Below are 16,756 nucleotides of genomic sequence, written 5' to 3'. Positions count from 1 at the left end.
AAGCCACGGAGTGGATTTCATACACTAACTCCTCCTTCACCCTCAATTCCTCCACGGAACCCGGGGAGAGAGAGAGAGAGGAGATTCCCTGGATTGAAATCTGCGGGGATCATGGATGGGCACTAGATCTCTGCCCGTTGAATCTCGGCCTTGGATTAGCAGCTTCTCACCAGATCTCAAGTTGATTAAAGACAGCCAGTTTTATTTACTGACCGTTCGAAGTTAACAAACGGCGCTGAAAAGACTTGACTTATGACCGGTTTTCACACTTAACAACCATTGCAGCATCCCCATGGTTACGTGATCAAAATTCAGATGCTCGGTTCATACTTCTGACCGCTGCAGTGTCATAGAGCCAAGGTGGCGCAGTGGTTAGGGTGCAGTACTGCAGGCCACTTCAGCTGACTGCTAGTTCTGCAGTTTGGCGGTTCAAATCACACCGGCTCAGGGTTGACTCAGCCTTCCATCCTTCCGAGGTGGGTAAAATGAGGACCCGGATTGTTGTTGGGGGTGATATGCTGACTCTGTAAACCGCTTAGAGAGGGCTGAAAGCCCTATGAAGCGCTATATAAATCTAACTGCTATTGCTATAAGTGCATTTATATGGGGAGGGGGTCATTCGCTCCCCTTCTGTGTCCATCTGGCAAGCAAAGTCAAGGGAAAGCCAGATTCACTTAACAACCGTGGCAAGAAAGGTCGTAAAATGGGGCGAAATGCACTTAACAAAATGTTCCGCTTAGCAACAGAAATGTTGGACATGATTGTGGTTGCAACCTGAGGACTCAATATATTTGGCGGGGACTCTTCCTTAGTATCTCAAGGCCATTCCCATTGACCATTGCACTGTTCAGACAAAAGTCCTTCCCCATCATTTGTTATCTGGGGTGGCCCGCCAGTGGCAGCAGATTCAGGGAGTGAGGAGGGTTGGGGAGGAATCTGGGCCAGTCCTAGAGTCTGGGGAAGGCTCCGAGGAGGGCTCTGCATCGGAGGCAGAGAAGGGGCCAGGGCTGTCTGACAGTTATCAGCTGCCTTCAGAGTCAGACATCACTGGGCAGAAGAACAGCAGGAGCCTGTTCCCAGTGTGCGAGGCTGCCAGAAGGCAAGAACCATTAAGAAAACAGGGTCCACTCGGGAGATGATTGGCCCCTCCCATAAGACGTAAAAGAGGAGCGAATGGGACGTGAGATTTTGCAGGAAGCAATTGGTTCATCTGGTCGGTTCAAGCTTTGGAAAGTTCTGTTTGACTCTCTGCTAAGTTTGGCCTTGCTCTGCCTTTGGCCACGAGGTCTCTGGCAGAATTCCCGGGGAGATAAGGTTGATCAACATTCCCCTGAAGGACTCTGGCAACTCGAGCAGACATCTGTCGGGATCTTCCCAGGCTGTTTGTGAGGCTGTGAATGACCATAATTCACAGCCGTGTAAATAAAAGAGGGGGTTTGGGACTAAGATTGTGATTTGGCCTTTCTCTAAGTCAGAGCATTATCTGGGGGGGTTGAACCTGGGACCCCCCCTGTATTCAAAGCATGACTCCTGCCTGCATTGGGGGTGTTCAATTTGGAGCCGAGGTGGCGCAGTGGTTAGGGTGCAGTACTGCAGGCCACTTCAGCTGACTGCTAACTGCAGTTCAGCGGTTCTAATCTCACCGGCTCAAGGTTGACTCAGCCTTCCATCCTTCCCAGGTGGGTGAAATGAGGACCCGGATTGTTATTGGGGGCGATATGCTGACTCTGTAAACCGCTTAGAGAGGGCTGAAAGCCCTATGAAGCGGTATATAGATCTAACTGCTATTGCTATTGCTATTGCTATTGCTATTGCTATCTATCTATCTATCTATCTATCTATCTATCTATCTATCTATCTATCTATCTATCTATCATCTATCTATCTGTCTATCATCTATCTATCTATCTATCATCTATCTATCTATCATCTATCTATCTATCTATCTCTATATCTCTGTCTGTCTGTCTGTCTGTCTGTCTATCTATCTATCTATCTATCTATCTATCTATCTATCATCTATCTATCTATCTATCTATCTATCTATCTATCTATCTATCTATCTATCTATCTATCTATCATCTATCTATCTATCATCTATCTATCTATCTATCTATCTATCTATCATCTATCTATCTCTATATCTCTGTCTGTCTGTCTGTCTGTCTGTCTGTCTGTCTGTCTGTCTGTCTGTCTATCTATCGGATTGTTGGGGGAGATATGCTGACTCTGTAAACCGCTTAGAGAGGGCTGAAAGCCCCATGAAGCGGTATATAAGTCGAACTGCTATTGCTATTGCTATTGGAACCACGACAATGTCGCCCCCCGGAACGGAAGGAAGGGAGGTTTAGCAGAGATTTAATTTTTTCATTTACCTCTTTTTTCAGCTTTTGGTTCAGCTGCTTGGCATCTTCTAAGGAGGCCGAGATTTCGGTCTTCTCTCTATGAAGAGTCTCCTTCTCTTTGCTCACTTGCTCCACTATCTGCAAAGCGTCTTCTGCTGTTTTCGCAGTCTAAGAGGTTGGAAACAAATCTTTTAAAATCTTATTTTATTTCTTTTATTTTTAAAAAAACAAACCCAGGTCAGGTCCTTGAGAAAAGATAGTGGCAGGTTGACCATCGGAGGGACAACCTGGTGCCTTACGAAGCTCTCTCTTCCATATGAGGAGCCACGGGGATGGGGGCTGAGGATGATGGGAGCTGTCATCCGAGCTCTCTGCCAGGTGTCCAGGTTGCCTGCCTTTTTAACTGCCTACCTATAACAGCGTTTTCAATTTTGGGGACTTTTAAGAAGTGTGGACTTCAACTCCCAGAATTCTGCCTGGAGAATTCTGGGAGTTGAAGTCCACACTTCTTAAAAGCCCCCAAAGTTGGGAAACACTGCTCTAGTCAATAGTATTCCTCTTGAGTAGGCAGCAAATTAAGGCTAAAATCCAGCCGCGGCTTCCAGCGTGAAACCAATCCTTTTTTCGTGCCAGAAGCACAATTAAATCCATTGTTCCATGCAGAAATTCAACGACAATCCCATGCTTATTCGTGGCTCCCAATTCAATTATCTTCGTGAATTATTATTTAATTACTCTTAATCATTCAGGGGAGAGCTTCACCACTAACAGATTTCCACTCATTTATTTATTTTTAAAAAAAAGAATATTAGAAATCAGAGGAGTAACCACCGCGCCTCTAAATTTGGGGGACAAGAAGAGATAATTGAAATGTTTCAAATAAAGCCTTCGAACCTTTAAGTTTGGGCTAGTTAAGACCGAATAGCGGTTGGAATAAATTTTGAGGTTTTGACGAAATTCAGCCTCCTAGTTTGTCCTCTGTTGGTGGTGAACACAAGCCCAATTGTGAATAAAAAGGCAACTGGCATTGCAACGTCCATTTCGCAAGCGAAGGCTGCTTAGAATCGGTCTGCTTTTCATTTTGCTTTTCCAGGGGGACGAATCGGCGTCACCATCGGTTCCGTGGCCCCCCAATTTAAAATAAGACCGCTTCCAATCCAATTGGGAATTCGTAAAAATTCGCACGCCTTTTTATTCACAGCTGGGTTGGAATATTCAGCCGTGATGATGAGGCACCTCCGCCACATCATTCCAGCTGTTGAAGAGAAGGTGGGCCCCTCACCCTAAGAAATCAACTGGATTTGCTTTCCGTAGGAGGATTGAGAAGGGTGCTCCGAGGGTGCAGAGCGATCGTGCAAAAAAATTAAGTGCAGACACAGGAACCGTTTAGTGGTGGGTGTTAGTAACTGCAATTGGGATTGATTTCGCCGCTCCGATACCTCAAATCTTTGCATGACGGCTTGGGCCTGCAGTCCTTCGATGTCTTCCAGTTTGAAGACCAGCTCGTCCCTCTCCTTCTGCAGGGCCTGGGTCTTGTTCTGAGCCGCCAGAAGATTGCCGGACATCTCGCTGTTGGCTTGGGCGAGAAGGGTGATCTCCTCGTGGAGCTTGTAGTAGTCCTTGGAGAACGTCTCCTTCTCCTTCAGGATCTCTTCCTTGATGGCGAGGAGATGCTTCTGCTCCAGAAGCAACACCTCGTTCTCTTGGAGCAGCTTAGATCTTTCCAGCTCGCTGGTCTGGTGGCTGGAGCGAAGGTCTTCCAAGATCTTGGAGACACTACTGTGAAGCTCCTGCAGCTCGGCTTTCGACTTGGTCAGAGCCGCAAAGTCCTTCTTCAGCTTCTCAATGTTGGAGGCCAGCTGGTCCGTCTCGGCACCGAGGACCTCTTTCTCCTTCATAATCTCCTCCAAACGGCACTCGCTCTTCAACTTCTCCTCTTTCAGTTGGTCCCGTTCTGCCAACAGCTCCTGGTTCTTCTGGCTCAGCTGTTCCTTCTCCGCCTCCAAGCGACTCACGGCGTTGTGGAGCTGGGTGTTCTCCACCAGGAACGACTCCTTCTCCAACGTACGGCCTTCCCGCTCGATGGTCAGGTTGTTGTAGATGGTCTTCAGCTCTTTGCTCAACTTCTGGCATTCCTCTTGCAGCTGGACCTTCTCTCTGTTCAGGACCTCCTTCTCCGACGAGCTGCTTTTAAAGGAAGCGGAGAGGAGCTGCTTGGCGTGAAGCAAGGCGGAGTATTCGTTTTCCAACACGGTTTTGGCGCTTTGGGTTTCTTTTAAGATTTTGGAGAGCTCCGCTTTGTATCGGACCAGATCCTGGTTCTCCGTTATCTTCTGGTCGAGCTCTCGCTTCAGGGTTTCGGCGCTGCCCTGCAGCTTGGCCTTCTCTTGGACCAACATCCTCTTGGAGGAAATGTCCAGCTCGTGCTTCTTCTTCAATTCGCACACGGCTTTGGTGGCGGACTGCTTCTCCGCCAAGAGCTCGGCGCACTTGGCTTCCAAGGAGGCCTTCTCCTTGACCAGGCCCTCGTTCTGCTTCTTGAACTTCAAAGACTTCTGGGAGGCCACCTCCTTCTCGGCGCTCAGCTGGCTCAGCTTGTCGTTCAAGGTCTTCTCCACGCGGGCGGCTTCTTCGGAGGTCTGGGCCAGCTTCTCCGAAAGGTTCTTGTTTTCGTTCCAAAGCTCTTCCCGTTCAGCCGCCAGCCTCCTCTCGGAGCAAACCAAGGTTTCCTTCTCTTGAAGGAGTTGGATCAACTCGGTGTCGGTCGACGCCCTGCTGGCCTTAATCTCTTCCAGAAATTTGGAGAGGCTAGCGTGAGAGGCCTCCAGTTGGTTCTTCTCTTTGGTGACCCTTCTAAGCTCTTTATCGGATAATTCCAGTCGGGAGTGAAGGCCTTCGCTTTTCAGCTGAAGCTCCCGTCTCTCCTCTAGAGCCTGCTCTAAGTTCTGGCGCCTCTCCTCCTCCGCTTTCAAGAGGGCCTCCTTGTCCGACTGCAGATCCTGGCTGGTCTGCAGAAGACTATCCCGCTCCCTCTTCAAAGAGACGTGCTTGTTTTCCAGGTCCAGAAATTTCCCCAAGAGCGAGTCCCTCTCCGCCGCCAAGGTAGTTACTTCCTGCAGGAGCTCCTTCTGGTCCCTGGCCATGTCTTCGTAAGAGCTCTTCAGCTTCTGGATGACGTCGTCCTTATCTTTCAGGAGGGCGGCGTTCTCCTCGGACAGCTTCCTCTGACAGTCCTCCAGTTCTTCCCGCTGGTTGACGTGCTTCCGACACTCCTGGGCCAAGGCCTCGCTGCGAGCTTGGAGCTCCTCAACCTCACCGAGGAGAGCCGCCTTCGACGTCCGTAGAGCGTCGTTCTCTCTGGTGATCTTGAGGAGGTCTTCTTGGGCGGCCTCGATCTCCAGGAGCAGGCTTCCCTTTTCGGAGATGAGCTCGTCGTTCTTCTCCTTCTCCTGCTGGGTTCTGTTCTCGGCGTCTTGCTTCTCCTTGACCGTCCTCTTGTTCTCCAGGTTCAGCTCCTCGTTCACGGTCCAGAGTTTCTCCTGATCTTGCTTTAACAGCCCGATCTTGGACTCCAAGTCTACCAGCTTGGATAGCAAGGAACCTTTTTCTAACTTCAAAGCATTCCCTTCCTGCGCCAAGACTTCCTTCTCGGCTATCAAGGCCCTCATCTCATCTGACATAAGTTCAATCTCTTTCCTGGCTGCTGCTAACATAGAGGTTAAGGACTACATGAACGAAGGAAGGACAGGGAGGAAGGGAGACAAAACACAAGAAGAATGAAGTTCAAGCAGGCAAACGTGGATTAATAAATAGCACGACTGTCCCAAAATAAAGTTAAGAGCCGGTTCCTATATTGACACTCAGTATTGACCATCTACGTCATTGGGCGTGTTGCAAGGAATGCTTGCGTGTAATAGTAAGGCATTACATCAGGTGTCTATGGAGGTTCTCCGTCACCCAGGCCATGGTTATCCCAAAGTTGATATTAGGCCTGTAGCCCTCTTTTCTTTTTGGTCTTTGGCCTGCCACACTTTCTATTATTCTACTATGCCTTTTTCTATTGTGGGAAAATGGGAGGGAGGATTGTACGGAGTTAGATGCTATGTAGCCATAACAACATTCTTTCTAGAAAGCCAAGGTCATCCTTTGTTCTCTGCGCCTCTGCGTCTGACAGGAACTGGATGGGTAGAAGCTGCCAGCATGGCAGTGGGAGACTGGACCATGGGGTGGGCTTGTGGGTGTGGGGGGGGCAAGATCTTGAACTTTCAACTGGGTGGGGAAAAAACCGGGAAGCTTTCAGATTCGGGTTTCCCCAGATGTGCCAACATGGCTCTCTTCATATATTGGGACTTTGAGGAATCTTTTGCCTTGGACTCCGATTTAATTTTGGATGCTGTTTGGAAACCCGATAGGTGCTCAACTGGACTTCCTGGTTTTTCTTTGAGGAGGTCTCGCTTCTCATCCGAGAAGCTTCTTCAATTGTTCTTCAGAGCTGAAGAAGCTTCTTGGATGAGAAGCGAAACCTCCAAGGACCCTTCCAGTCTCCAAGGTGAAGCTTCCTCTTAACCAAGGAAGACTAAAAAGTCCATCCTTTGGAATGTGAGGACATATATATGTGTGTGTGTGTGTGTGTGTGTGTGTGTGTGTGTGTGTGTGTTTATTTGTGCTGATAAATAAATAAATTTATTTTTTTATCAGCACAAATAAAAAAACACAAATATAACAAAGGCAACAGTAAAAATATTGGGTTTCTGTCGTGATGGACTCTTGTGACGAGCCGATTGACAGAGAATGGAAGCAGTTAGCTTCCTCCCATAATTGGGGCATACCAGGGGTTGTGACTTTAAATATATATATATTTGTTATATTTGTGCTGATAAATAAATAAAGGGAGACTAGTATAGATCTATTTCAAGCTATTTAGCTCTCATCAGCTAGCCATACCCTTACTGGGAATCTAGCCTGTTGATTGAGCTAGCTGATGAGAGCTAAATAGCTTGAAATAGATCTATACTAGTCTCCCTTTATTTATTTATCAGCACAAATATAACAAATGTAACAAAAAGGCAACAGTAAAAAATATTGGGTTTCTGTCTGGATGGTCTCTTGTGACGAGCCGAAGGACAGAGAATAGAAGTAGTGATCTTCCTCCCATATTTGGGCATACCAGGGGTTGTGACTTTAAATATATATATATTTAGCTTTTGCCTCACTTTGCCAATGAATATAAAGCACCAGCATCTTACCCCTAATCTGTGTGTCAATATATACACCTCGTATTCAGGTATAGGAACTGCCAAACACAAAGCTTAAAGCACAGTGGACAATAATAATGGGAGATGGATGGCAGGGAGAGGCGAAATAAAAAGACAAATAGAACCAAAACTGTTCCAAGCCAGGAAGGAAAAATGACCAATTGCTGTAGGAAGTTAAGCAGTTAAACACCATTAAGCTAACCTTGTTTCCGGCACAGGAGCGGAATAAGGAGTTTTTTAAAGCATCCCAAGAAAGCTTATAAAATGTTAGCAAAAGGGAAGAGCAGCAGAATCAGGAAGGAGTTGGGAGGCCTAGAATGGAGTTTCTCAACCGTGGCTGTTTGAAGAACGGTGGACTTCAACTCCCAGAATTGAGGGATGCTGGGAGTTGAAGTCCACAAAGTTCTCAACTTTTAAGTCTTGTGGACTTCCAACTCCCAGAATTGAGGGATGCTGGGAGTTGAAGTCCACAAAGTTCTCAACTTTTAAGTCTTGTGGACTTCCAACTCCCAGAATTGAGGGATGCTGGGAGTTGAAGTCCACAAAGTTCTCAACTTTTAAGTCTTGTGGACTTCCAACTCCCAGAATTGAGGGATGCTGGGAGTTGAGGTCCACAAGTCTTAAAGTTCTCAACTTTTAAGTCTTGTGGAATTGAGGAATGCTGGGAGTTGAAGTCCACAAAGTTCTCAACTTTTAAGTCTTGTGAACTTCAACGCATCGCTGGCTGGGGAATTCTGGGAGTTGAAGTCCACGGGTCTTAAAAGTTACCAAAATTGGAAAATCTTGTCCTAGAAGATAGTCACATCCTTTCTGGGATTCTGGAGGTCACCACACTGGATTCACCGCTCCATCGCTGGAGGCTTTTGAAAAGAGACCAGACAATCATTTGTTACAGGGCTTCCTGCTTGTGCAGGGGGTTGGACTAGAAGACCTCCAAGGCCCCTTCCAACGCCGTTATTCTCTCTCTGAGCTGGGTGGTTTCCTTGAAGATGTTTCCTGACCCAACTGGGCAACACCATCAGTGCTAGAAGGGGAAAGAGGTGGAGGAGGAGGGGCAAGGAAGGAGGACTGCGGGCTCCTCTGAGCTTGGTGGTGTTCTCGCGGGCGTTTCACGAGCCAACTAGGTTAACGCCATCAGGGCCACGGTGATGAAACGTTGGCGCGAAAACCGCCAAGCTCGGAGAACATCAAGGAACATCTCAACACGGGGCCGTTTCTTCGTCAGGACAAACCGCCCCGCGGACGCCAAAGACGGATGCCTACCTTGGCATGCTCGGCTTCCTTCTTCAGTTCCTTGGCCTGTTTCTCTAACTCGCCGTTGGCCTTTTGAGTCTTGGCCAGCAGCTGCTCCTTCTTCTGAAGCTCTTCCTGGAGTGCCTTCAGGGATTCTTCGTGCCGGGCACCCATTTCCGACTGCGCTTTCTCACTGGCGGCTTGGAGGCGTTTATGCTCCTCTTGGTGAGCAGCTAATTTCTTCTCCTGCAAAAAAAAACAGAGGGACCTTGGGTGGAAGGCGGGAGTCGTCGTCCCCCCGCTCCCCTGTTTTATAAGACATAGAGCAGGGGTGTCAAACTCAAAGCCCGGGGGCCGGATTTGGCTCTCGGGCTGTCCTGGAAACAGCAAAGGACCAGCCTGTGGCGCTTCTGCCAGGAAAAACGGGAGCTCGGAAGGGATGCGTGCAACCCACCCAAGCGCCATTTTCCCTGGCGGAGGCTTGCAGGAGGCTGTCGCAGCCGAAAACGGAACTCATGCAAGCTGCGGAATTCCCCCCCCCCCCCCAAGCTCCGTTTTCACTGGGAAAGGATTGTAGGAGGCCGTCACAGCTGAAATGGAGCTTGGGAGCCTGGCAGAGCGCTCGAGCAACCACAGGTGCCCCGGACACGAATGACGTCGAGCTGGCTACGCCCCCCCTGCCATCCAAGGTCAAACACGACTCTGATGCCAAGATGGCGCAGTGGTTAAATGCAGCACTGCAGGCTACTTCAGCTGACTGCAGTTCTGCAGTTCGGCTGTTCAAATCTCACCGGCTCAGGGTTGACTCAGCCTTCCATCCTTCCGAGGTGGGTGAAATGAGGACCCGGATTGTTGTTGGGGGCGATATGCTGACTCTGTGAACCGCTTAGAGAGGGCTGAAAGCCCTATGAAGCGGTATAGAAGTCTAACTGCTTTTGCTATTGCAATCAATCTATCTATCTATCTATCTATCTATCTATCTATCTATCTATCTATCTATCTATCATCTATCTATCTATCTATCTATCTATCTATCTATCTATCTATCTATCTCTCTATCTATCGGATTGTTGGGGGCGATATGCTGACTCTGTAAACTGCTTAGAGAGGGCTGAAAGCCCTATGAAGCGGTATATAAGTCTAACTGCTATTGCTATTGCAATCTATCTATCTATCTATCTATCTATCTATCTATCTATCTATCTATCTATCTTTCTATCTATCTATCTATCTATCTATCTATCTATCGGATTGTTGGGGGCGATATGCTGACTCTGTAAACCGCTTAGAGAGGGCTGAAAGCCCTATGAAGCGGTATATAAGTCTAACTGCTATTGCTATTGCTATTGATGCGGCTGTCAGACCTGGAAGCCTGCCACATTTCTTGCTGTGGGAAACCGGGAGCGGGGATTATACATAGTATGGGTGATATGTAGCCATAACAACATTCTTGCTCAGAAAGTCAAGGTCATTTGGCCACGCAGCTGCGATGGTATGACAGGGAGGCATCTCCAGTGTTGGATGGTGCCTGATTGGGCCACGGGATGGACATGTGGGTGCTGGGCAGGGGCATGGACTTTCACTTGGGTGGGGAAAACTTGGGTGGGAGCTTTCAGATTCGGGTTTCCCCAGATGTGCCAATATGACGTCTCTAATAAAATGGAACTTTGAGGAAACTCAAAAGCCTCGGAGTCTTCTTTCGTTGGGGGTGTCCCTTGGGACCCTGACAGCGGCCCTCAATGAAATCGAGTTTGACACCCCTGCTATAGAGCGTTTTGGATCCACTTCGGTTGAATGTCTCACGCTGGCTGGGGAATTCTGGGAGTTGAAGTCCACAAGTCTTAAAGTTCCCAAGTTTGGACACCCCTGGTCTACGGAGACTCTCAATCCTCCAAGTTAGGGTCGTCCCAAAGATTCCTTTTCTCCCCCAAACTGGATTTTCCTGGGTTTTTTTTTCTCTTTGAAAACATTTTGCTTCTCATCCAGAAAGCTTCTTCAGTTCTTCAGAAGCGTGAGAAGTGTTTTCAAAGGGGGGGGGAAGCACCTTTGGGATGTTGATTTAAGTCGTAAAATCAGGTTGGTGACATGATGGCTTGCTTTACAGCCATCATGGCTTACAACCGCTCTACTACAGTCGTAAATCCAGAGTTGCATCTGTAAAGAGCCGAGGTGGCGCAGTGGTTAGGGTGAAGTACTGCAGGCCACTTCAGCTGACTGCTATCTGCAGTTCGGTGGTTCTAATCTCACCGGCTCAGGGTCGACTCAGCCTTCCATCCTTCCGAGGTGGGTGAAATGAGGACCCAGACTGTGGGGGCGATATGCTGACTCTGTAAAACCGCTTAGAGAGGGCTGAAAGCCCTATGAAGCGGTATATAAGTCTAACTGCTAACTGCTAAACTAGATTGCTTACAGTTGTTGTTAAACTCACAAGGATTTCTCGATTACCTGAATTTTGATTCTTTGGGGAAATCTCCCCCCTCTCCACCCCAAAAGCCCACCAGCCTTCCGCCCCCCCCCCCCGCCCTCCCTCGGTCCTTACCAGGCTGCCTAATTTGTTCTTCATTTTCTGCTGTTCCTCCAGATGTCGCGCAAGAGTCTCTTCCTGCTTCCTTTCAGCCTGCTCCAGGTTCTCCTGCAACTGAGCCGTCCCCGTATTGGCCTTGGTGAGCTGGACCTGAAGTTCTTCCACCTGCCTAAAGTGGACAACAGCACAAGGAGGGTCAGGGTGACGATCCCAGCGGGCGGGTTGGAGAACACACGAGCGAAGGCGGTGGTGAAATCGTTCTTCCAAGATGGGCACTCGTATGGGCAAGGTTTTGGCTTCGTTATTTCATCTAGACCAACATGGGGAAGGTGTGCGGAGTTCAACTCACTGACGTGTGGACTTGAATTCCCATAATTCCAGGTTGTGTAGACTTCAATTCCCAGAATTCTTAGATATGGACTTCAATTCCCATAATACTAAGATGTCTGGACTTCGATTCTTATAATTCTAAGATCTGTGGACTTCAATTCCCAGAATTCTTAGATATGGACTTCGATTCCCATAATACTAAGGTGTCTGGACTTCGATTCTTATAATTCTAAGATCTGTGGACTTCAATTCCCAGAAATCTCCAGCCAGCAAGGGGGGGGGGGGAGATGTGTGGACTTCAACTCCCAGAATTCAAAATATGTGGGGGACTTCAACTTCCAGAATTGCTGGCTGGGGAATTCTGGGAGTTGAAGTCCACTCCTGTTAGAGGAGCCGAATTGAGATACCCATGCTCGGAATATTATTCAAGAGCTGGAGACCACAAAAGAAGTCTGATTGACATATTTGTTTTTGTTTGCAAAAGAAAACAAAATATAGTTTAAAAAAAAACGTGGAAGATTCTCCCCACGTTATTTATCCTAGGGGGCGAGGGGGCAGAAGCCTGGCTAAGTTCCTTTGGATTTACTTCTCTTTGAGTCGTAGGGCATCATTCATCTTGGTCAGCTGGGAAGAGCTGTCGCCGGAGGACTTCATGATTTCCGCCACCTCATTTTCAAGTTTCGCTTTGGCCTCCGCCAGCTGCTGCTCCCGGATTTCTCGCTCTTTCAGCGCCTTCTCCATGGCTGGACAAGGAGACAAGAACCAAGAACGGTCATCAAACGGAGTGAGGCTCACTTAACCCCTTTTCTCGCTTAGCCACAGAGATTTTGGATTCGATTGTTGTCGTAAGTCACGGGCTATTTTCCCGTGACCCGACAAAAGCGCGAACGTCATAAGCGCGCTGACAAAACCGCGGCACTAAAACCGCGATGTCAAAAGCGCGTCGACAACAGCGCGCCGATAACAGTGCGCCGACAGAAGCCTGATTTAAGTTAATGTAAGGTTTAGGGTTAGGGTTAGGGTTAGGTTACAGCGCGCTTCTGTCGGCGCACTTCAGGGCTCATTCATCGCTCCTTCGTCGCGCGGTTTTGTCGGCGCGGTCTTGTCACCGCGGTTTAGTCAGGCGCGCTTTTGTCGTTCGCGCATTTGTGGTGGAACCTATTTTCCCACTTCTGGACTTCTTGTTCGAAAATTGGGAGAAAAAAGTACGAAAGTTGGATTTGAGGTTGGAATGGTTTTGCAAATGCTAGTGTGGGCCAATAATGTGCGTTCGTTTTGAATTCGACTGCAGTGGGGAAAAAACGAAAAATCTTTTTCTTACCCGCTAAATGAGATCGCAGCTGATCGAGTTCGCTTGACAGCTGTGTAAACTGAATCTCTTTTTGGTTTAGTTTTTCAAGACTTTCTAAAAAGGAAGACATTGCAAAGCTGGTCAGAGCTGAGTCCGGCTTCTTAAAGATATTTTTTTTTTCTTAAAAAAGAGCAAGCGGTTATATTATTTTTAAAAAGAAGAGGGATTTCATCCGTTCTTCCTCCTGACCCATCTTTTAAAAAAAAAATATCAAAGGAAGGTTGCGTGGATGAAAACACCTACCTTGCATAGATTTCTGTACAATTTTGGCCTCGTCAGCACTCTTCGTGAATTTTTCTTTCTAGGAAACAAGAGGGAGAAGGACATTTGGCTGAACAGACTAACTGGGAAAAAAAACCTAGAAAAAAACCTAGAAGTCTATGAAGTGAGGGAGAGTCAGGTAAACACTCCTTCTGGGCCGAAGACTGAGTTTAATCTGGGAGGTCAATAGAGGAATGGAGGCGTGGCCTCAAGATTTACCTCAGTCTCCAGGGCAAAAGGGCTGTGTTAATACTCATGTGTGATACCTCCCACGCCTCACTTCGGAGACCCACACTGAACAGCGAGTTGCAATGATACCCCTTGAGATGCAAACAGCCCGAAGCAACTTTACGCCAGGATCACTTGAGAGACCGCCTGCTGCCAATTACCTCCAATAGACCGATCAGATCCCACAGATTAGGCCTCCTCCGAATTCCATCCGCCGGCCAATGCCGACTGGCGACTACCCAGAGGAGAGCCTTCTCTGTGGCTGCTCCGACCCTCTGGAACGAACTCCCCGTGGTGATTCGAACCCTCACCACCCTCCAGGCCTTCCGCAAAGCCCTTAAAACCTGGCTGTTCCGACAGGCCTGGGGCTAAAGAGCTGTTGCCCCTCCTCCTCGAATGGTATGACTGTTGTGTGTTTTTAAATTATGTATTGTTATGTTTTGTCTTCTATTTTCTGTCTGTACCCCCTTCCCTGATTTGAATTGTGAGCCGCCCTGAGTCCCCTTCGGGGGAAAAGGGCAGCATATAAATATAATCAAATCAAATCAATCAATCAAATCAAATGTGTGATACCTCCCACACGCCTCACTTCGGAGACCCACACTGAACAGCGAGTTGCAATGATACCCCTTGAGATGCAAACGCCAGGATCAGAAAAAAAATGCAATTTCGATTATTTCCAACGTTTGGCTAGTCTTTAAGGATTAAAGCAGAGGTCTTCAAACTTGGCAACTTTAAGACTTGTGGACTTCCATTCAGAGCGTCGCGCAGGTGCTGTATGCGCCATGCGCGCGCACAGACGCGCCGAAGGGTTTAAAGAAAGGTATCCGGTACTCCAGGCCGTACTGGGGGGGGAACCGCCTGCAACCCACCACTGGCTCATTGCAAAATCTCCTGTTCAAACGTTGGATGGCTGCATGCTTTGATAGAATGCATTGTCCCAGGGTGCTCTGATCACACCACTGCAAAAGTGCTTTTTTTAAATTTTTGGACTGTCTTACCTTAAAAGAACTAAACGCCTCTGAAACAGGGTAGCTGAGGAGCTGCTAACTGCCCCCCTCCAAGCCCTGAAGCAAAGCTCTGGAGTGGATCGCCCCCCCCCCTATCGCCCTGGCGGTTTACTCACCAGGTTCTCCAGCTCTTTCTCCAAAGAATCTTTAAGTTGGTTGACTGTGCCCAAGTGACGCTCAAGGCCCAGCAGCTTTTTCTCCCTCGCTTGCAGTTCTTTGACTAGACTAGCAGCCTAGCCAGGTGGACCGGGTGATGGATGTAAAAATGAAAAGTTACCCAAAAGGAAACGGAAAAAGCAAACCAAAGCATTTTGCGAGAAGGACAAGTAGAAATGGCAAGCCAAAAGAAAACACATCGAGGAAGAGAAAATGAAGGGAAGCGGTTAATGCAAATGAAGGGAAGCAGTTCCATCACAAAACCGCGGAGGACAAAACCGCGCTCGACGAAAGCGCGCATTTGACGTCATCACAGCGCGACGAAAACATCGCGCTGTGATCGAAAAATGTAAAAATAAAGCGAAAACCTTACCCTAACCCCCTCAAACCTAACCCTAAACCTAACCCTAAACCTAACCCTAAATCTAACCCTAAACCTAACCGTTAACGTAACGCTAAAACTAACGCTAACCCTTAACCTAACGCTAAACGTAACCCTAACGCTCTAAACCTAACCCTTAACCTAACCCTAACCCTAACCCTTACCTTTATGTGAATCGGCTTGCTTTAATTTTAATTTTATTTCAATTTTTAATTTTTTTCGTCGCGCTGTGATGACGTCACATGCGCGCTTTCGTCGAGCGCGATTTTGTCCTCTGCGGTTTTGACGGGTCACGAATGCAACTGGGATGGCCTTCAGACATGACGTTGAGGGCATCTGAAGACCTTCAGGAAGAGGGCAACCGTTACAGAGATCTGGAATTTATTTATTTTTTATTCTAAGTTCTGAAACCCATAACTTGCTTTTGAAGGAAGGACTAGGCTTCTTGAACTGAAAGTAAGGCCTCTGGTTGTCCTCTCCTCAAAGTGAAGAAGACAAATATGGAAGCTTTTGAAGCTCGCTCTGCCTTGCAGGCCTCCGGGATCAGAGGGAAAAATCCAGACCCCATTTTTGCTAGTCGGAGTTTCAGATTTGGAACTACGCTCAATATCAAGGAATATCCCAATTGGGCAACTCTAAAGACTTGTGGACGTCAAGTCTACATTGACTGGGGAATTCTGGGAGTTGAAGTCCACAAGTCTTAAAAGTTGCCAAGCTGGGAGATCCCTGCTCAATATTATCCCACAATCAAGATGTCACCCTAAACAGTCTTCCATTGAAGTTAAAACTGAAGACCCATTTCAACCAAAATCTTTCGTCTCCCTATGGATAATTAAAGGCCATTTGGAAGCTAAGCAGAGAGTCTCTTTTTACATCTCTTTTTACAGATTTGTCTAAATCCGAAATAAAACCCCACCAAGGATTAAAGGTAAAGGCTCCCCTCGCACATACGTGCTAGTCGTTCCCAACTCTAGGGGGCGGTGCTCATCTCCGCTTCAGAGCCGGAGAGCCAGCGCTATCCAAAGACGTCTCCGTGGTCATGTGGCCGGCGTGATTCAACGCACGGAACGCCGTTCCCTTCCCACCAAAGGTGGTCCCTATTTTTCTACCTGCATTTTTTTTTAACGTGCTTTCGAACTGCTCGTTTGGCAGAAGCTGGGACAAGTCACGGGAGCTCACTCCGTTACGTGGCGCTGGGGATTCAAACCGCCGACCTTTCTGATCAACAAGCTCAGAGTCTTAAGCCACTGAGCCACCGCATCCCATGGAAGGATTCTGCTGTTCTTAAATATTTCCCTAACCTTAACCCTCCTGTAGACAAAATACCTATTTTGGCGAGGTGGCGCAGTGGGTAGAGTGCAGTACTGCAGGCCACTTCAGCTGACTGCTAGTTCAGCAGTTCAGCGGTTCAAATCTCACCGGCTCAGGGTTGACTCAGCCTTCCATCCTTCCGAGGTGGGTAAAATGAGGACCCAGATTGTGGGGGCGATATGCTGACTCTATAAACCGCTTAGAGAGGGCTGAAAGCCCTATGAAGCGGCATATAAGTCTAACTGCTATTGCTATTGCAATCTATCTATCATCTATCTATCTATCTATCTATCTATCTATCTATCTATCTATCTATCTATCTATCTATCATCTATCGGATTGTTGGGGGCGATATGCTGACTCTGTAAAC

The 16,756-nt window shown here is 47.8% G+C and overlaps 1 protein-coding gene across 10 annotated transcripts in view; it reads right to left on the bottom strand.

Annotated features, from left to right (window-relative positions):
• The window catches only part of CLIP1 (CAP-Gly domain containing linker protein 1), a 79,248-nt gene that overhangs the window by 21,932 nt on the left and 40,560 nt on the right, over nucleotides 1-16,756 (bottom strand). For 7 of the 10 annotated variants that reach the window (XM_087705487.1, XM_087705490.1, XM_087705486.1 and 4 more), the window contains 8 exons: nucleotides 14,654-14,770; nucleotides 13,282-13,339; nucleotides 13,009-13,092; nucleotides 12,274-12,430; nucleotides 11,373-11,526; nucleotides 8,864-9,079; nucleotides 3,785-6,070; nucleotides 2,376-2,513 (listed from right to left, as the gene is read on the bottom strand). In XM_087705487.1, the coding sequence (XP_087561613.1) occupies nucleotides 2,376-2,513; nucleotides 3,785-6,070; nucleotides 8,864-9,079; nucleotides 11,373-11,526; nucleotides 12,274-12,430; nucleotides 13,009-13,092; nucleotides 13,282-13,339; nucleotides 14,654-14,770 (3,210 nt within the window). The remainder of the gene's footprint in view (nucleotides 1-2,375; nucleotides 2,514-3,784; nucleotides 6,071-8,863; nucleotides 9,080-11,372; nucleotides 11,527-12,273; nucleotides 12,431-13,008; nucleotides 13,093-13,281; nucleotides 13,340-14,653; nucleotides 14,771-16,756) is intronic. The other 3 variants (XM_087705491.1, XM_087705492.1, XM_087705493.1) reach the window with 1 other exon arrangement.

This window comes from Thamnophis sirtalis, unplaced genomic scaffold (genome assembly GCF_051295495.1).
Source record: "Thamnophis sirtalis isolate CommonGarterSnake01/CBP01778 unplaced genomic scaffold, rThaSir2_p1.2 scaffold_2, whole genome shotgun sequence".
Classification (NCBI taxonomy): domain Eukaryota; kingdom Metazoa; phylum Chordata; class Lepidosauria; order Squamata; family Natricidae; genus Thamnophis; species Thamnophis sirtalis.
The sequence above is the reverse complement of the archived record's forward strand: the minus strand, read 5'-3'. Positions and strand labels throughout refer to the sequence as shown.